Below are 21,765 nucleotides of genomic sequence, written 5' to 3'. Positions count from 1 at the left end.
GGGAGGCCCGTATATCGGATCGGTAGAATATCGGTTATCGGTAGCGGTAAATTTTATATCGGTACTTTATCGGTATCGGCCAAAATTTCATATCGGCCCATCCCTAATATGTATATTTTGTTTATGACAAATGCACATTATAATGCTTTGCTTAAAAACCTATTGTAACTCATTACCAGGCGAAAATACAGTTGCTCACGGGTGAGCACCGTGCTCCCTTCTTCTCCTGCCTCTGTCGCAACTGAAACAAAGATGGCTCGGAGAGCATTAGCAATGACTCATATTTCGGATTGTGGATCTTATTGAAGGGGGATACTCAGAAAGGAAGGTAGACGAGAGCTTGGCTCTTCCACTTCCACGAAGCTCAAATTACAAGTATTTGAAAATGAAAGTGAGCGCAGTGCTCACCCGCAAGTAACTGTGGGTTAACAAGGTCCTCAACCTCACCTTTTTTTGATTCCTTTGAAATTTGGCATACCGATAGGGTAACCTCAGGTAGGAACCTATGCAGCATGACAAATAATAAATAAAAGTTTCACTGTTATCCCACTAATATAATTCTTTGCAGCTGGATTATATGAATTTTCCACAAGCAGAAGATGAACCAGTTGAGATCATCTGTAGGTATGACAGAATTACAATTTTCTGTCTCTTCCAAGACAAAGGCCCCGAGGGACACAAACTGGAAAAGGCTTATTACTAATACAACAGGTTTTTATCATTACTACAAAGCAGTCTTGAGAAAAAATCTTTTTATTACAACAGAAAAAAAAACTGCATGTAAAATCCAGGAAGAACTTTTATCTCCAAGCAACCTGCTTTCATGCCTGAACAAAATACAATGCTATTTCTGTTATGGTTCCAACTTTACATGAATTAAAATTGTAATATTTATTTACAACAAGTAACAATAGTATATTACATGGGGCAAGTAATGGTAAGCAAATACATTTTAGCTTACAGAAATATATATAAAATTCTGAAACAAATGTCATTTAACTTTGAACACATTTTACAAAACATGCTTAGGAACATTCAAGAAATGAAAAATTGGTGAAATAAACACCTTTTTTTAAGTAGTTCATTAACAACTTTCATGAGAGCAATGTGAGTTTTTGGATTGTTACGACGATAATTATTCTCTTGTTATAAAATACAGAAAATTTCTTCTGTAAGGCCTTCTCCACTGCAGTCTGATCTCTGACTGGATATATCTTTCACGTCTTCACAAAATGAGGTGAAGCTAGGTATCCTTATAGCAATCCTTGTAAGGTCATAAATGTATTCTCCCAGGGTTCTATCCACCCAGAACTTTTATGGTCAAAGGACAAGGAACGTGTCTTAAGGATAAAAATGTTCTCCCAGATCTCTAGCCATCCACAAGTTTTATAACCAATGAAAAAGAACCTTATATTAAGTTCTGTGGGTAGATTTAATTTTTGGCAGTTTCTTCAACACAACACAAAATTCTGCTGACACAATAGTTCTACATGTGGAGTGGGCCTAACACTTTCTTAAACTTAAACGAGTGACAAAACAGTATGCATACATTTGTGAAATTGTATTCCATTTGTCAGTCTAATCATAAAACAACACTGTCCAAAAGAAATTTAATTTGTAGATTTTTGTAGCAGATGTGAGATTAGATCATTGTTGCCAAAGATAAGGCTATTACTCTTCACGTTTAGGAATGGCAGAGGGTTCATTGTTTATGTTCATGTGTCCCTGGAAAACTGGAGAAGTAAGGGAATTTACTTTTTCTAGAAAAGCCATGGAAATGTCGGGGAAATTTTCTCTTTTCCCATACAATCAACATTTTTGTAGATTTTTTCAGCGAAAAATGCACGCTCGACCAGGACTCGAACCTGGGTCTTTGGTAAAACAGCGACAGCGAAAAATCAGGCGAGCCCACGCCGGCTCGGTAGCTCAATGGTAGAGCAATGGCACAAGATGCCAGAGACCAGGGTTCGAGTCCTGGTCAAGCCTGCATTTTTTGCTGAAAAATCTACGAGTACATCTCCTGTGTGTGCCTAATTTAAAGAAGCAACATTTTTGTAGTATGCAGTAAAAATAGTTCTGATGAAAGAAATAGAAAACACTCACCAGGCAATAAAATGTAGATATTTTGTGACACTGCCACATCCTTGGTAATAGTCCAAAATATCTAAATTTTGTCTGGTAAGTTTTTAATTTTTTTTTATTGACAATACATAACTTTATATTTTCCTGTATGTAAAACATACTTAATATAACTCATCACATCATTTTCTAGTCGCAACAAAATTCATATGGAATACATTTTCATGGAACACATTTGTTTTTAACACTTTGTGCCTTTACTTTACAAGATTACAATCAACTTGTTATTATTATACATTCTAAAATACTTGAAGAGATGTGAATGCAGGAGTTATTTAACTCAATTTTAGATTTCTATACTTCTGAAATGATGTTAACATTGCATGAATATTCACATAAAGAATAAAGTATTTCAATTTTATACTTCATCCTGCATTTTTAGTCATAAATAAACAAAATATGTTTACCAAATGCATGGTTATATTTCAAGTTCAATAGCATTATGAAAAACATACATAAAAAACAGAACTGGGAATGTTTGTGACTGAAAAAACACCTTTCGTCTCTTGCTTCTTCAACAAAAAAAATATAATATTACACACCAGAATTGACTTGCAACCATTATGTGCACAAAATTACCTTCACACAAACAAATTGTTAGGTTACTCAAAAGGTATTGATATTTTATCACTGGGATCGTAACTTTTCGTTGGCATTTCATCACAAATTACAGAGAGAAATGAACACTTTCAGAATACATACGAAATATCAAATATTACCAATATATTATGTTGGAACCATCACATCTATTCTGAGTGCCAGACATACATAAGCTATCACTGAATCTTCTACAAGTCATTTACAACCATCAGCAACATAATCATGACTGATACTTGTAAAAATTATGCCACAATGCCATATATGGCAATGTACAATAACACTATACACATCAAAAGTGATAACGGGAAAATAAAGAATAAAAAAAATTGCGATGTACAGAACAAACCCACTGCTCCTTTGAAAAATCAGTTACCAACTGCAATATGTTCCAAATAGAAAAATGTATAATATATGGAATGCCCTATGGTGCAGAAAAATGTGCAAAAAACAGTTCATGTGGTAATATTAAATAATAAATTCCTAGAGAATTTCAAAGTGAGGAACTGGAAAAAATAATTGAACGAACAAGAAGCACATGTAATGAATTACAAATTATTTTGTCAACATTTAAAATCCTACTTTCTTTTGCACATTTCTTTTCAATCAGTACTTGTACTAATAATAAAACATCCTTTACAGTTCATTACAATAATATATTCACAACCCTATTCCTACACATTGGTCATTCTGTAAATGTTTTGTTTTAAAATTTTCAATTAACTACTGTCTCACAAAGAAAATAATTTACGTCAAATCTGATATAAAAATTGCCATCCATTGCCCACCATGCTGAGACCTCAGCACAAGGATTATTTAAATAAGTCTCAAGAAATGGAAACCAATCACAAACACTTCTAATAAAGTTAACAAAAGGGAGAGACATCCATTTTAAATACCAAGCTACCACAGCCCGTATTTTTTAAACATTTCAGCAACATTTATATACCCAAATAATGCAATCTTCGTTCTGTTTTCACACAAAAAAAAAATCATCACGCCTTCCAGTTAACACTCTCTCACACATTACAGAAACCGCATATGTACGTATTTGTTTCATTGCACCAACAGTAATTTCCGGGTAAACACACAAGCATACATCCATATTAATCCCCCCTCCCTCCCTTCCCAAACAAAGCTTTCAAATGCAAATAGCACACATTGTTCATAAATATCAAGCACTCACTTGTTTTCTTGGAAGAGCATGAAGAAAGAGTTCGTATCACATAAACTTACCACCTCAGCCAGTGAATAAAAACTTACTCCTTGCATAAAAAGAATGCATGCAAAAAGTACTCACATACACTGACAAATACACGCAAACATACACCTTAAGTCGTTCAAATTATAAAAACTTAAAAACCATTATTGTGTAAGTTTTCACTTGGAATCGATGAGAAAAAAATATATCACAAAGGCTTGAAAAAAGTCACCCATCGCTTCTCAGTCAGCACAATGCCTTTGGGTACGAGATCCAGTATACGACACCATATTTTTTTTCCTACATACACAATAGTTAACAATCCCACACCAGATGTCACCACAGAGAAAGAGAGCACTAAACAAATCGACGCCCGGTATGGTACGTGTTCCCACCTCTGTGATGAGAATACGAGAGTCCACTGGGATGACTCGAATGATGTCCCAGGTATCTATGATAGCCAAGGTGACCTTGGGATTGAAGTCCTGGATGAGCCTGACTGGAATGGCTAAGATGCGATGGAGGGGGAAGGTGACTTGAGTGACTAGCTCCATCACCAAGATCCAACTCCAGCTCTTGCTCCTGGAGCTGGAGTTGTCCGAAAGAAGCCGTGGCCATTGCGACATCAGGCATGATGTCCGACAAATGCCCATCGTTGCATGAACTTGTGTCTGGCTGCAAATATCATTGTCAGTTTATTAGTACTGGTAGAAAAGTAAAACTTACACATTGGTACCAGCATGCAGAGTTAAATAAGACATCTTAGTTTCTCTTGCACGTAGTATTCTGGAATTTGTACATCATAGTGCAACTTTGACAAAGCATCTATATCAGGAGATGTTTCTTCTTCATGTGACATATCAAAATGTCAAGCACAAAATCAATAAATGGAACAAATTATGACCAACAGCATATGTGATTAAAATTTTCCTATTCTGCATTAAGTGGAAACACACCTTCCAGACCTGAGTGATTGTCAGTAGAAGTGAAATTGGGAACATGTAAAGCTGAATTTTGGAACTACGAAACATTGTGCTTTCTTGTAAATCTTTCACACTGAGAAATTAGTCAGTCTTGTTATTCAACAGAATATTCTAGGGAAGTTGAGCTTGTGCATATTTTATTTATTTATTTTCCTACTTGTTACTTGTAGTGGGGTTACATGTAAAGCCCTAATTTTGCATCTACACAGTGTTAGTGTCATGGGCCTGTGCATATTCGTCATTCGAATCACATAATCCCAAGCACATGATTCCAGTAGTAAAACTTCTGTGGAACTAATTCATTTTTACTATTAGATAATCTGAAAGAAAAATAACTCCAAAGGACATCAATGAGCAATTACATTTTGGGAAACAATAACTGTGCAATGCAGAGGTCCCACTGACCACATGTTCTAGTCTGTTGTATTTTTCTTCTTTCTTTAGGGCCCACCACAAGAATATTTCTTTAATTTTTCTACTATTCCCTGTGGATAGGTTTTAAAAAGCTGGGAAAGCTTTTGCAGTGATTAAGTCAATAATAATAAGTTCCATATTTTAGGATCCCTCCAGATATAGTTACTTCATGTAATTTCCAAGTTTTGACTAATAAACACCAAGAACAAATTTTACTTTAATTTTTACATCACAAGAGAAAAGCTGGAAAAAATTAACTCAAATCAATCTTACAGTAGAATAGAATGTGCATTTATGAGATAATGAGCCAGATCAATACAGTGGAACCCAGATTTTACATTTTTCCACTTTATACTAGGGATGGGACCGATTAATCGGTACTCTATTGGTATCGGCCGATATAGGCATATCGGTTTATCGGTAAAATTACCGATTATTTCACCGATCCGATATATCGATTATTATCTGATAATTTAGTGCAAAATTCTGCCATTTTGTTGTAATTTCTATGGATAATATCCATGCCCTACTTTCTAAAAAGTAAATGACTAAATATGCAACTTCTTTTGCACTGCAGTCACCTTGAAACACACATTTCTTAGAGAGGTCAGTGAACCTTTCAGGTTTTTCAAGGACCATTTCTAATCTTATATCGGATCGGTAGAATATCGGTTATCGGTATCGGTAAATTTTATATCGGTACTTTATCGGTATCGGCCCATCCCTACTTTATACATTCAATCTTGATGGTTCCAACATAGTAAAATGCTATAAAATTTTCCTTGATTATACATTTTCCCGCATTTTAAGTTTTTTCACTGAAAAACGTAAAATCGCGGTTCCACTGTAACACTATGCCATCTCCTTACACGGTTGTGCTGAAATTTCATCTTAAAGGAGAGTTAGCAAGTTTGAATAACTACTATGCTACCTGTTTTTCTCATTTTTTTTTAACAAGATAGAATAGACTTCAGGGTCTGCAATTCTGAACCAAACTTGTGTGGAAACCTATTCTTGTCCAGTTACTCTAATGGAAATGTTATAACTACCATATTGTAAATGCAAATTGTTAACAGGTTACCAACAATTTCTCACTGCTGATTGGTCATTTAGTTTATGGACATATAATACAGAGCTGTATTATGGGAAGACAAGTAGTGGTAGGAACAAGTTGAAAAAAAATCAAAGCACCCTGAGAAAGTATCCTATTAAATTAGTATTATTGTCAGTTTGCAAAGAAATAAATCTAAATATTTTCTTGTTTGCTTCTCTTACGTTCAACTGTTTTTGTAAATGTCACAAAAAGTTTAAACTTTTTAAAACGTTGTTGTACATAATTTTTTAATGATGATCTAATTTACAAGGTACAGATTAATGATTAATGTTAAGCATTTTGATGAAGTTATTATGAAGCTTATGAAGGTATCAATCACTGAATCGAAAGCAATTATAATGAACTGTTAAAAAAAACATGCATTGAAATACTTGAAAAAACAAACAAAAAAATACATACCTCGATTGCCCTGTATTGCTCGCCCTCTGTGACAACGGCTGGGAGTTCTGGTCTTGAATAACTTGCATGACGAGGGACAGTAATGCTTCTCCCAAAACAAGAAGATGCAGTACTGGGTTTGCCCAAGGGCTCATCCACTCCCATATCTGCATCTTCCTCATCTTCTGTACAGTAACACGATGCATTCTGAAAAGGTAAGAGCAAAGCATTATTAGTAATGTAATGATTTTGCTTGGTAACATACATGTGTCAATCCTTTTATGCAATTTAATCAAATATATATATATATATATATATAACCAACTGTGAGATATATATACACACCAACAGTGGTGACAATTGGGTCCCAAAACTGGGGGGGCAAAGACAGTATATTTCTCTTTGTTGATAAGATTTAGCATAGTGCAGGAGCAAAAGTGGCAAAACTGCCCCTCCCCCCCTCGCCCCCACTGCACACCAAGTATATTCAAACTCTATGGAATACAACTTACTTCTTTACATTGCCAGAATGTTTTTGAAGGGGTTATACTACAAACAAATTACTTCATATGAGATTGAAGAACTACTTACAAGAACTATAAGATATCAAAAGGTTTGTTGTAACATTTTGGATGACACACTCTCTCTTCTTAATTTACTTTTTAATTCATTAATGATACAAATGATAGAACTAAATGTCTGATAAAGGGAGTGTGTGTTCTCAATGTTACAACAAACATTGTGTGTATATGATTGTAACCACCATAAACTACAAGAGATATAATTCTAAAATGGAAGCAATGCACACATACAAGAAAAACATATTTCTTTTCAAGGTATTTTTATTGACACATTTCTTTCCACTTTTGAATATATACTGCCTTCATTGTGGCTTCCAATACAGCTGAACAGTTTATGTTTTTGCCTTTGGAATGAGGTTCGATCCCTGGTGGGAATACAAAATGTTGAAAAGAAACAAGGAAATATGAAATATATTGCACCATCGCATATGAACCATATTCAGTATTACCAGTAATTTTGCCTCAATAAAAAAAAATGATCCAAGGTTCCTAGGCACTTTTAAATATTTTTTTCCTACTCTATAACATTTCCACTTCATTTGACATAAAACACCTGCTATAGTTTAATAGTGTTTACAAATACAGTAAAACTTTTAATAAACGCCTCTAAATATTTTTTTTTTTTAAATTCCATGGCAAATACAAATGTGTATATGAAGATGATACTGCTCAACAACGGACATCCTCAATAATGGATGCCAATACTGAAAACTATACATCAGAGCCAATTTAACACTTCCGAAAAATAGACAGTGTGAAAAAAATCATAGCAATTCCTCATAAGTCTTGCAATAGAGGGCAAAATATCCACTGCTAAATAGTAGTATCTATGATTTAGTCGTAGCCACATGTATTTATATATTTATCATGCTTCAAAAGTTTTTAGTTCTTGCAACCCTCTATATTAAAAGCATATGCCATTTTTATTTTGTTACTACAGAGAAAAAATAAAACTTGAAAGTGTTTGAGACATGACCATATGGTTATGGTTATCATTATCTTTGAGGAAGCTTGAGGACCAAAGTGACAAGCAACATGTAACAGGTGACATGCATTATGTGCCACTTGGAATTGAACCTTCGTATACAAATGCAACCTTTTGTATCAGAATGCAATGACATTCTGCACATGTTGCTTGGGGTCACTTGGACTAGGCCATTTTCTTAATAGTGTGCATCATGTCACTTTTGTCTGTTGATTTTTCAGTGTGAAACTCACATGCTTCATGTCACTTGTCATGCTACTTCGGTCTGAAAGCAGCCTGAGTCGCAAACTGATAATGAAAACTATACTGGTAATTTCTTTCTTCCCAATACCCAGCTTGAAAGTTAATAATTTCATTCTTGAATGGTATTGTGATTGTAGAAAATATCTGATATTGCAAACTGTCTGGATCTTTGCAAAAATAGCTAAGAAAACATTTTGTTACACTGCATGTATATCAGAAAGAAATATGTAAAATTTACATGAATTACAAATTTGGATTGCTAAATTTAGAAGACATTCAAAACTTGTATGCACATAAAATAATACTGGACCATTCCATGTGCATGATTTTCTTTTTTAATTATGAACATTTTTACATTTCCCACCACTCTCCATTATAGAAAAAAATCCATTTCACATGTATAACAATCATATTTAATATTCCCCAACTTTTCCAGGTTCTTGAATGATTTTATGAAATTTCCTGACATCTTTTGGTCGTAGGTCAATTTCCCTCATTTTTTGGCTTTTTGAGGTGGTGTTCTAGGTCAGTGCAAACCCTGATTTTGTACTGTCCTCCATCAAACAAATAAAAGCTGCTTTATCTGCATGAATATTCAACATACCTCTAACAAATCAGCCACAGGATCTGGAAGATTGAATTCCCTTACAACTCGCAGCCGAATCTGACGATTTACTTCGTGGCGTGATGATAAAGGCAGTCCAATGGCTCTTTGACAGCTGGGCGACTGTCGCAATTTTTGTTCCCGTTTCAGCATTCCAGCCATTGTAGATGGATCTGGAACTGCAAAAATTTTTTTATATAGTACACTTTGTTTCATAATACAAGTTATATGAGTATTTGAAATTTTGGCTATTTTACAAGACTTTTCTACCTCTTTAATTTGATTCAGACAATGAGAAGGAATGAGATAAAGGAACACACAAACAAAATGTCCACATCTAAAACAGGAATCAAATTTAGGACTCTGGCTCCATAATGCACTGTGCTAAACCATTCTGATACAGAGGGAGTGAAAGTGACCATGGTACCATTTAATATGAATTACCAGGTGGCTATTCTAATGGGAGGATGAAGTTTATGTACAAATCCAGGCAATTCATGCAGAATTCATATTCATTTCCCAATACCAATAATTCCCACATGATTCCAAGGAACACTCAAAATAGGGATTGGTATTCTATCATTATCAGCCAATATATGCATTTTGTTGTATCAGTACAATTACTGATAACTGCTGATCTGATATTTTCATAACTAGAGTTTAAGTGTCTCTTTTCCCCTGACTATTTTAGTTTTACCACATTCAACCAATCCTGACATCTTAAGATTCTTACCTGAACAATGTGTCCATTAAAATGTTACCACTAAAACATATCAATACACTAGTTTTAGTTTTTAAATATTTTAAGGTTCCCATGTAAGAAATGAGACACATCCAAAAATAGAAAAGTGCACACAAAGAATTTATCTACACTTATTTAATGCATATGTTGTTACATATATTATGCTATATGTAATTGCCATAATTATCGAAGCATCTGTCATAGCATGACTGCAGTTTTTGTATCCCTTAGTCTAAGAACCAAGCCATTCTGTACTAACATTCAATACATTATTGGCAATTGCTTTCATAATTCCTAAGCAGCTAGATGAAATAATGCACACAGAAGTAACAATATGTGACAGAAATAAAAGCATTGCAATTTCATATGATCATTATGTATTTTAAAAATTTAACAATTACTACAAATGAAAGTTGAGGACGTTGTTGAGTCCTAAGATTTTCTTTCTTTCTCATCCTGAAGATGAGAGATATCGCAATTCTTGTCTTAAAGATGAGATGTGTTAGGTTTCAAAATGTTGGACATAACTCTGATTACATCTGGTCAATCAATTTGAGTTACATCACCAAGTATGCTTCAATTCCTACTAGAGAACAACTCTTCTTTTTTATTGGAAGCGGGGCAATAAGCTATTGTTTCAGTTAATTGTTCTTTAAAAAGGAAGAAACACATATGATCTCTATTTATTACCTGGTAAGGCAGCAGAAAGAACATCCACTCCAGCAGCCCCTATTGGACGAGGTTTCTCCTCCACCATATACAAAGTATCTGGAATATCTGCAATATCTCTTAAGTGAGGAAGTCTTGCCCGTCGCAAACGGAGAAGCTCCACTTCCTGGACTAATTGGTCATCTAGAAGAGCCTGTGGAAGAACGAGCAGTTATCACAAAATGCCTCTTTACATACACACATGTAAATAAAATCAATTTTTTACAAAGTGATACACAGAGCAATCTCTATTTGAGATTTTTCATGAGTCTCTTTCAGTAGAAACCACATTGCATTACACAATTGCCATTCGAAGGCACCTACTGTCACTATTCTCCAATTATAAATTTTTCATGTCCCCCGGCCCCTCTTACTGCTTACAGAAACAAGGACAAAGATGTTTCACCATTGCCACTCTAATACGGTCAAGATTTATGGCTATGGTTTCTGCTAGGAAACACTGTCATGGAGAATATATGCCCCATTGTAACCTTCCAACCAGAAAGGTATAATTTTGCAGCACTTAAAATGAGACTTTCTACATAGAAGCATTTCAAATATACAGGTGGTCTAAATCAATGTGAGACTCTTGAATTAGCATCATTGTTTAAATACACAGTTCTGCATTTGTACTAGTAGATGACACTGTATGTCAGGATGCAAACTGTTACACTCGGAAAGTGTTAGTGTGCTGTATGCATGTACTGAAGAATATTGACTACTTAAAATTGGTTTGTCCAAACAGACCCAGTGAGCAGTTATTCAATTTTTGATGGCAGAAGGTGTTAGTGGAGCCAAAATTTATTGTATGGAGGCTGTGTATGGAAATGAGTGTCTGTTATGGTGTACACTGTTCAGAAGGTGTAGCGACAAGTGTATGCCCCAATTTGCTGCAATTCTTCCACTGCACCCCCTCCCCATTGCCCGACCTGTCACCCTCTCAGTACCACATCTTTGGGCCACTAAAAAAACTCTAAAGGGTCGCCAGTTCGCTAACGATGCTGTGGTACAGGACACAGTTGAAGACTTGTTCCGCAGACGTTCTTCGCTCAGGGTATCCACAAATAGTGATGTGCTGGGGACTTGCTTGAACCAACAAGGCAACTAACTATGCTAAGCAGCATGTATCACTATTACTTCCTGTATGTTAACCTATCCTAACCAATAAACCATGCTGGAAAAAAAAACAATTAGGAAACCCTTCTACATAGCATACTGCATCAAAGTAAGTGAGTGAGAAGGCAACTTAAAATTTCTATATTTGGCCAACCGCTGAACTTTCAAAGATCAGTGCTTAAGTTATATATATATCCTCCCTCACTCTAAGTTTGCTGTAATTTAAATTTGTAATATATTCAGTCTATTATTGACATTTTCTGCCACCAGAAACTACACCAAGAAGGTTCTTACTAATAGCCTACTTCTGATCAAAGTACTACAGATATTCTAGAACTTACCTTTGTCTCTTCATAATATGGCATAAAAAGCCTTGGTCGAACAAAAAATCCATTATTTTTCCCACGGATCCATGCGTTGACTCGTAAATTTTCCCGCTCATCTCCTATCATGTGGCTTGGAGGAGTGCTTACTAGTCCTCTACGTATTGCGTTATTTAGAATCTCACTATTTGGAGGAAGTACATGATCTATTCTTACAAGCGGCAAAAGATCTGACAGGATTTCTCTCAATTCCACGTCACTCAAGTCTCGTTTTTTCACTCCTTTACGTGACACAGAATGTGCAGTATGACTGAGCAAATTAGGTTCTGTGAAGAAAATGAATTATTATTTAGGACCATTCTATGAAGAATACAACATAAAATTGCAATATTAAAAAAACAACAACAGAAAACCTTTGTATGCTGTAAGGTTGGTTTATTTCGCCAACTTCACTTGGCTCCTTCAGGGGTAAATTTAAAAACAGGAGTACAGGCCAGTGATATCACATAAAGGAAATTTCCCCTCAGTGTAGGGAAATGCAAGTAAAACTTAAGATGAAAAGGGAAAAGATAAATTTTTATGAAAGGTATCAAAATTGAAGGGAAATTTGAGGACACCAGACTAATATATTAGATTTAATATATTCAAGCTCTTGTGAATGTGACAGATATTTGCCTTTATTTTCATCCCTTAAGGGAAAGAGTGACAATTATGCAACAGTTGTGCATTTATTTCAATATCGTCGGAATGGACGCTACTGCTAAAAAAACCTTCACTATACAAGAGAGTATGAATTTCTCTCCATGTGCATGTGGAAGTGGTTTTTTTAAGGTGATTATTAAGCTAGACACGATGTTTGAAAGTTATGATCAGTAAGCATTTACAGAATCCTACGTATTCCTTTTGGGAAATCAACTTCAATTTCAAGTTACGGCTAATCGAATGGGAGTTTTGACTTTTCTTACCACTAAGACATAGTTCAACGTGTCCTCTTTCTGTCCATGTACTATTCTATGTCATTGGATCTTTGATATTCTCAAGAGAACGAATAAAATAATGGTCCCATTTTTCCTTGCCTCCTACAGCCATCCTGACAGTGTTGCCAAACCTGATGTGCATAAAAGAGCTAAATTTTACTTAAATAGAGCTAAAGTTGACTTTCAAGGAGCTAGATTAAGAAAGGCTGCATAAAGTGCCTCCTAGGGTAATTTTAGGTGCCAGAGGGGTGGGGGCACTGCTAATACCTTTAACTTTAAAGTGATGACAATTTATTCTTAGATTTCACCGTCTAGATCTGTCGGCAGCACCCATATCAATAACCCACCAATGGTTGCATGAAATTGGAAATGATGGAATCCTGGATAACAATATTATGTCATCTTTACGTCAGTTACGGTGCTATAAAAAGCAGCTGAAGAGGGAAGAGGATATCACATCACATGCAAAATATATACTCATGACAAAAGCTGGTCTTTGTGGGCCGGAGCCAGTGATGGCATCATAGTGGGGCAGGAGGTGGGTACCACAGTTCACAGCCAAACGAGTGCACGAAAGAACCAGATCTGGCTCCAAAAGAGCGAAACTGGAAACAGTGCTCGGCAGCTGCCACAGAGAGGATGACCTAGGTGAAATTGTCCCTCTACCCTTTAATTTATTCTCCCCTGAAAGACTGTAACTAAAAATTTTAATTTAGCTTAGGATCCTTCCCATTATCTAACTTTTAAATTATTTTAAGGCGAGGAGGGACAATTTCCCCTAGGTCTTTCTCGCTGGGGCAGCTGCTGATCACTGTTGCCAACTTCGCTCTTTTGAAGCCAGATCTGGCTCTTTCGTGCACACGTTTGACTGTGAACTGTGGCACCCGCCCTCTGCCCCACTATGATGCCACCACTGGCTCCGACCCATAAATACCAACTTTTGCCATGAGTGTACATTTTGCACGTGGCGTGATATTCGTATAGCTATAGGCTGCGTCACCCACCTCTTCTTTCCTCCCCATGTATTTTTATATATAGCGCTGTGGCTAAGATGAAGATGAAATTTTGTTATCCGGGAACCCTTTATTTTCGATTTTATATTAACATCATTGGATTATTGAGATGGGTGACGCTGCCAAATCTAGGCGGTGAAAACTAAGAATAAATTGCCATCATTTTAAAGCTAACGGTAATAGCAGCACCCCCACCCCTCTGACAACTAAAATTACCCTAGTAGGCACCTTATGCAGCCTTCGTTAATCTAGCTCCTTGAAAGTCCTCTTTAGCTATATTAATGGTGAAATTTAGCTCTATTATACACATCAGGTTTGGCAACATTGCCAGGATGGCCGTAGGAGGCAAGGAGAAATGCACTAGGCTTATAGGACCAATATTTTATTCGTTCTCTCAGGAATATCAAACATCCGATGACGTAGAAAAGTACATGGACAGAAAAAGGAAACGTTGAACTATGTCATAGTAGTAGGAAAAGTCGAAACTCCCATTTGATGAGCCGTAACTTGAAGTTGAAGTTGATATCCCATAAGGAATACATGGGATTCGGTAAATAATAATTCATCATATTTTTCAAAAATCGTATAAGGCTTAATTTAATAATCAACTTAGGAAACCGCTTCTACTTGCAACATGGGGAGAAATTCATACTCTTCATTTCTGGCGGAGATATTTTTAGTAGCATTGCTCATTCCGACGATATTGGAATAAATTCATGCCTGGTTCGTAATTGTCTCTCTTCGCCTTAATAACAGATTAACCTAATGTACCTGATGTCATGAAAATGATCATATTTCATACATTTTCCCCAAAGTGTCGAATTCATATTATCAACCTTATCTATCTGTTATTCCCTCCTCATTTTCATGCATTAGTATTTTATAAATTGAATTTTTGATGGGATCAATAGATATAATAAAAATTACTGATGCAACTTTGGGATCACAATTTTTCATTTTTCTGAGATGAGGGGGAACTTTGTATGAAAAGGGGAATTTTAGAGTTAGGAAAGGAAAATTGTGCTCACTGGTACAGACTACATTTCTATGGGAACCACATATTTTGACCTTCATCACTGTAGTACTACCATTTTAACCTTCCTATGTATAAATAATTTTATATTTTTAACATGGCATTTTCCAACTCTAAGTATCCCATTTCTATGTATTGCAGGGTTCAGATGATGTTGGGCAACAATTTTGTAGATTCTAATTATCTCGGAAATTATGTTTATCTTGCATCAGTATTACAAAATGGATCTTGTGATTCAATGACTTATTTAAATATTCCGATGTAATTCTTCAACATTTTAAAGCAAAATTCTGGTAAATGGACATGTATGATTGCACCGGAATACTTACATATTACCAGGGAACGGATTTATATGTAAATACATAGTTGTGTATTAAGCTGAAATCAGTTATATTTTGTATTATCTTTGCGCATCATGAAATGTACATAAACAAAATTCAGTTTTTGTTTTCCATATTTGTACATGTAGTATTAGGTTTTGGCTCATATTTTACTCATTTTTACATATTATTTCCATGTTTCAGAACATTTCTCAACATATTCTCCATATTGCACAATAACTACATTTTCCCGTGTGACTGAAAGAGTTGGTTGAATTTCTTGTGAATAACTGGAAGCCCGAAGCGGCGACAAACAAACGAAAATGTACGTCATTTTTTTATACCGTCAAATTGCATTAATTGCAAGTTTCCTGTCATACAAACAAAAATGTTTGTTTTTTTTCTTTTCAATTTTACACCTCCCAACTGTTTGCATTTGCTATTGTAAAACATTAGAAATTTCTGTTTATTTACAATTGTTGTCAACAATAAAGAATGAGAGCTCAAGCATTGGCTCCTGGTTGTTACAAACATTATTTTATCAATGTTGGAAGAGAGTCCCAAGTCAAGAATCCCACTGTTAACCCACCCTACCCTCGCTACTGGTTGCAACGATTTTGTGGCCCACGTATGGGATTCGCTTCTTGTCTGGTTTCTCTTCAAGGCAGTCATGGTAATAGTTAAAATGCCAAGACTGTATTTTATGTGGCACGTGTAGTTTGATTTGATTTGGTTTGTTTTACTTTGTTTTTTTTTTGCTACTTTTGGTTAATTTGCGAAGATGGGGATGAGTGATGATATGATGAAATTGATGAATAGACACTCACAAACATCCATGCCCAGGCCAGGATTTGAACCAAGGACTCCTGGCATTGTAGCATGATGTGCTAACCACTCCGCCACAGGTCTGGCATGTGGCACGTGTAGTGTCTTATATTATTAAAACAGTATTTTTTTACAATTTTAAGTCCATATTTAACTCCATATTTTGGTGAAAATAACTAAATATGTATTTAGCACATTTTTACTACATATAAATCTGTTCCCTGCATATTACCATTAATCAATATTTTGAACACCTTTTAATTGCTACACTTTTCAAACATCAGTATGGGTACTCGGTGAGAAGTGGAAGAGCCAAGTGAATGTAGCAAATTACAGGATTACAACCAATGACGTGTCAAGATGAATTCATTTTTTTATTATTACAATGCTGGCACATGGCTTGAGCCAAGATTTAAATAAAATTGTAAAAATAACATTAAATAGAACTGAGCTGATAGCACTTTCAACCAACATTATACCATTTCTGACAATCAAGAATAATAATTTAATGTTATATTTTCAGAACAATTAAAATTATTATTATACATATTTTCTTTTGTAATATATTGATATACCAAGTTCTACTTTAAACTATTCATAGGATCACGTTGTTACTTAAGTAAGTATGGAGTCAATTTATGCCACACAATGTTGCACAGACTTACAAAAATAACACATTTTGCAAAATTTTGTAGATATTTAGACTTTGCTACAGTTTTGCATGGAATTTTGCTGACCATACAGGGATAACAGAACTCCAGAAAGCATTGGGAGATATCAGTAATCAAATTTGGTAGTAAAAGATAAAGTTTCACCATGTCATGAAGGCACATTTAGGGGATGTGCCATTTTGGAAGTGATGTGATCAGCTTCATGCTCCGACCTGCCTTTAACCCTTTATGTTGCCCCCAGATACCCAATTGTTTGAGGCTGGGTGAGCCCCAGAGACATTTTATGCAGGGACAAGGCTGGAAAAATTTTGACTTTAGATCACCCACACCAGAAATCGAATCTGGGTCTCCAATGTGGCAGTAGGATTCCCTACCCACCAGACCACCAAATTTGGACTGATAATATTAATTCTATGGCTGAGTTGATACTAGATTTCTTTTATGTTCGAGTGTTCCAATTTTAGTCTGATAGGCTAATTGGAACTAGATCCATACTTTAATGTGGAATCCAAATGATTGCTTCCATCAGGAATTGAACCTGGAACCCCTTGCTTACAAGGAGACACCATTAACCAATACACTATTGTAGATGTCCAGTCTCCTGGCATTTAACTGTATATACAAAATGTGGTACTTTCATTAATTGTGTACCAATATTGATGATAAAAGCAGATTGTGATATTAAATTATAACTATTTTCATAGGCTGATAACCTCATACATGGATCTGTGAATTATTGTAGCAAAACAGCACTCTCAACAATGAAATGCTACTCTGTCCATATAGTCACTGTCATCGTGGTACTAATTAAAACTATACTTTTGCTTGTAGTGACTGAACCATTTTGTTACTCAACTAGTACTGTGATATGATACAGTGGAGCTAATACTGACACTAATGTATCAGTATTGAAAAATATTGGTTGAATTTAATCAGTTTTTGTCATCCTCATGATTAAGTTAGGGGCAGGATGATAACAAAAAGTAACCAAAATATAATCACGTGTTATTACAAATGGCTTGTCCAAAGAAATTGAAATTGCAAAGTATTTAATTATCTGAAATAAACTTATGTTCCACATTCTACATCGAAAATATTCAAGGCTGGGAGAGTTCAATGAACTAAACGATCTCGAACTATGCACAGAATAAGGTGGTCAAACATCTATTAGATTTATAAGCATAAGAAAGTTTGACAAACTAACACAGATTACAATATGCACCAAAGGAACAAGTTTGAATTGCATTTAGTGACTTGTAACTAGTAATATTGAATACTGGCACACAAAGGTTATTTATTATTCTACATGAGCTACAATGTGCAAATTACCTCTGTCTTCCATCTGTCTGGCCAATTCGTTCTCACCCCACTTCAAAACTGCGTGAAGAACTTCCAGTTCACTTGCCTGAGAGAGAAAAATATTATGTACTTAAAAAAACTAAATTTCTTTTTTAATATTTAAACATATTATGACCTGAGATGAAACAATAATAAACAAATGATAGTAATATTAGAAGGTTGGTTGGCCAGCCTGGAAATGATCTAAGTGGACAAGGCAAAACTATAATTTATGTTTATTTATAGATTTATTTCAGAATTGCGTAATGTGCACAGCAATATTCCACTGACATAAACTATATATGTTTACACTAAAAACAATGTATCTGTGTTGCTTCTTTAACTTAAACTCAACTGATTACAGTGGAACCCTGACTTTACGTTCCCAGATTTTACATGAAATCTTGATGGTCCCAACATAAAAAAATATAAAATTTTATCGATTTTACATTTTCCTGCATTTTTTCCGCTTGGTCCCCTGAGAAACGTAAAATCGAGGTTTCACTATAATTTCAAAGGCCCTCTACCTTCATTGTTTAATGAGTGTCTGCATGTCAAGTTAAATAAGTAACATGGGTAGTGTGTTTTTAGTGTATTATTTATGCAACATTCACATACGGTATATCTGCAAATCCTTCTGGAGTAGGGATTGGCAATCTGTAACTCGTAGAGATATTTTCAAGAATGATGTAAATAATAATCCTCATTTACACTAGAATCATTTGCAGTCTTGCACCCAACTAAATATTAACAATGGTGATCACTCACGTTCCAATAAAAATAATGAATTGTAGTGTACTAATCATGTCTGTCCATCCATGTCAACTATCAGTATCTCTCTAAATGTCAGAATTAAAAATTTTAGTGGACTGGCCACAACAATAAATCTGAAAGTCATTTGTTGACATGCCATAAACTAGTAAATGTGAAGATCTAAAATTTCTCTTCTAAATTTACAGATCTTGCAAATATAGTACATCCATTTCTATTACAGATATCATGACAACATCAAAAAAGATTTATTCAAATTCTCTAGTACTTGCAAAGAGAGTATTTTTTTTTCAGAATGTGGAATATCATAACCACTTTTCAAAAGAAGACAAAGGCCAAAGATCGAGCAGCACGTCACACAGCTATAAAAATCAACAGTAACACTAAAACAGCCGAATACATTTGCCATTCTTTATGCTGGATTAATGTTAATTGCAGGAATAAATACAAGATGGGCCAAAACTGCTAAACAACCAACATAACAAAAAACACCACCACCAACAATCCAATGTCCCACCACATGATATGGGCGAGGGGGAGAAAACTGTCTATGCCATGCTGCCATCTTGCAGTCAATTTCATTTTCTTAAGGTGGTCATGCGACATCAAAATCAGCTAGTATTTCACAAGAAACACATTGATGTACTTAATTTCAATGTAACTTGAACCATTTTGTTTGAGCCTGCAAATGATAATGCTTATTTCTCAACGTTCAATTGTTTAAAGATTGTTATGCTTAAGTATTGTTGTCCACATAAATATTTTTCCACCCTCGCTCTCTGCCACCAGTTGGTGTTACCTGCATATGTTCAACAATGACTTATTTGTAGTACAAGCTATTGGGGAAGGTTGGGTAAAAGCATAGACATGCGCATGGGGGAAGGGGGGGGGGGGCAATCACTGACGTTTGCAGATTTTTTCCATGAAGGGACAAGCAAGGTATTTTTCCAGGGCATATTACAGTAGAGCGTCGATTATCCGAGGTAATTGGGGGACATGGGTGTTCGGAAAACTGGTTTGTTCGGATAATCGAACTGTACATGTTTATTTGCCAAAAAGAAGTACTGTACAGTAAATTTATTCATAAAAACAGGCATCTCTTTAAGTATGTATTACAAAGTAACGTACAAAGGCAACTTTAGTAGGAATATATAGTATGTGGTACAGTTTATTAAACAAAAATATGTACATATTACATACGCATTTTGCATGAACAATACACACAGTACACAAAATTAACGTTTAAAAAAATCCTTTATTTTGGTCTGTCTAAGCAAGCCTACACGTTTACGAGCAGCTAAGTCACGTACTTTTTTCATTACAGATATCTGAAAGTGAGCGAGTACACAGTTCGGTTAAGCGGTCGTTCGGTTGACCGACGTTCGGATAATCGACGCTCTACTGTACCTCGATAAACAACACTTCAATTTGAAATTATCGCATAATAATTAATGTAAATTACTATGACTGAAATCAAATTATATGTGTAAAATATATATTTTTAGGTTGACATTAGTTTTCAAAGGGGGAGGGGTGGCCATTTTTGTCCCCCTTCCAGACGTTCCATGCCCCTATATTATTATACTTTCCCTTAGAAATTTAGTGTAGAGGAATCTTATTGCTATTATTAAAATTATACTCTTAAAGAAAATGAAGTATTTTCAAGTTGATGAAAGTTCGAAGCAACTATGGGGGAAGAGGGTTGGTTCAGTTGTGCAACCACAAGGGGGCAGGGGGGGGTGGCTTTGCCTTTTCCCAACCTTGGAAGAAATCAATTCTAGGGAGGCAAACATTGAAGTAAAAGAATGTAAGACTATCAGAATCTAAGAGTAACAGGACAAAAGGATACTGAAGATGGAATTAGTTTTCACGTCTTTCTTGCATTATTTCTTCCAGACAGCCAGGATTACCTGCAAGGGGACAGAGAGGGGCAATTGCCCACTCGATTTTAAATTTCATACAAATAAAAATTAATTTCATAATTTTTTCTTCCTCGCTTTGCTCATATCATCTGCTTTCCTTACAGTCTTGTCAAGTTCAGAGCAGTAGAGCAGTAGTAACTAGGGGGTTGTGAGAGTTATCCCTCTAAGTCGAACGATCTGAATGAGAAAAAATGCAAAAGAGAATCCCATGGAATTATTTGTGTGCTATTAAATCAATACTGTTTTCAATTTATATAAATTTGGATCAAAAAATTTTCTTGCTCGCAATCTTTTTTTTTTGTAATGCATTGTAGATTACCAGAGGGACAAGTAAGAACAACTAAGTACTTCAGACAGTTGCTGCTATAACAGTTTGGTTTGGAGGAAAAGGGGCGTTATATCATTTGGTTTGTTATGGGGCGAATGAATTGATTATGTAATGTAGTTAAATAATATGTTTTATATATATATACACACACACATATATACCCATCAATGGTATAAAACTAAGAGTGAGATAAAATGAGATTTTTCTTTCCAGACTGAACTTTCATCAAGGCTTTTGCCCCCCCCCCCCCCCCCCCACCCCAATCAGAGGATCTCTGCACGCCTATGGGTACCCTTTGCCATGATGCACATATAAAAGTGGTGCTGAGATATGGCCCACACCTTCATGATATCTGCCATTGTAGAGATGGTGTGATCAGTACCACACTTTGACTGCTGTTATCCCTCAGAGTTGCCTCGAGGTACCTATTTAGTAGATG

General features: G+C 35.4%; 1 protein-coding gene across 1 annotated transcript in view; it reads right to left on the bottom strand.

Moving 5' to 3' along the window:
* Positions 1–662: 662 nt before the first annotated feature.
* Positions 663–21,765, bottom strand: part of LOC145987816 (BTB/POZ domain-containing protein 7-like) — a 33,598-nt gene continuing 12,495 nt past the window's right edge. Inside the window, exons 4-9 of the mRNA XM_083122538.1 lie at positions 18,297–18,372; positions 12,147–12,454; positions 10,672–10,843; positions 9,240–9,418; positions 6,848–7,033; positions 663–4,612 (exon numbers count right to left, since the gene is read on the bottom strand). Coding sequence (XP_082978664.1) covers positions 4,295–4,612; positions 6,848–7,033; positions 9,240–9,418; positions 10,672–10,843; positions 12,147–12,454; positions 18,297–18,372 — 1,239 coding nt within the window. The 3' untranslated portion in view covers positions 663–4,294. The remainder of the gene's footprint in view (positions 4,613–6,847; positions 7,034–9,239; positions 9,419–10,671; positions 10,844–12,146; positions 12,455–18,296; positions 18,373–21,765) is intronic.

Source organism: Lepisma saccharinum, chromosome 5, assembly GCF_977018435.1.
Source record: "Lepisma saccharinum chromosome 5, izLepSacc3.1, whole genome shotgun sequence".
In the NCBI taxonomy this organism is placed as follows: Eukaryota; Metazoa; Arthropoda; class Insecta; order Zygentoma; family Lepismatidae; genus Lepisma; species Lepisma saccharinum.
This window is presented reverse-complemented; position numbering and strand designations above follow the sequence as displayed.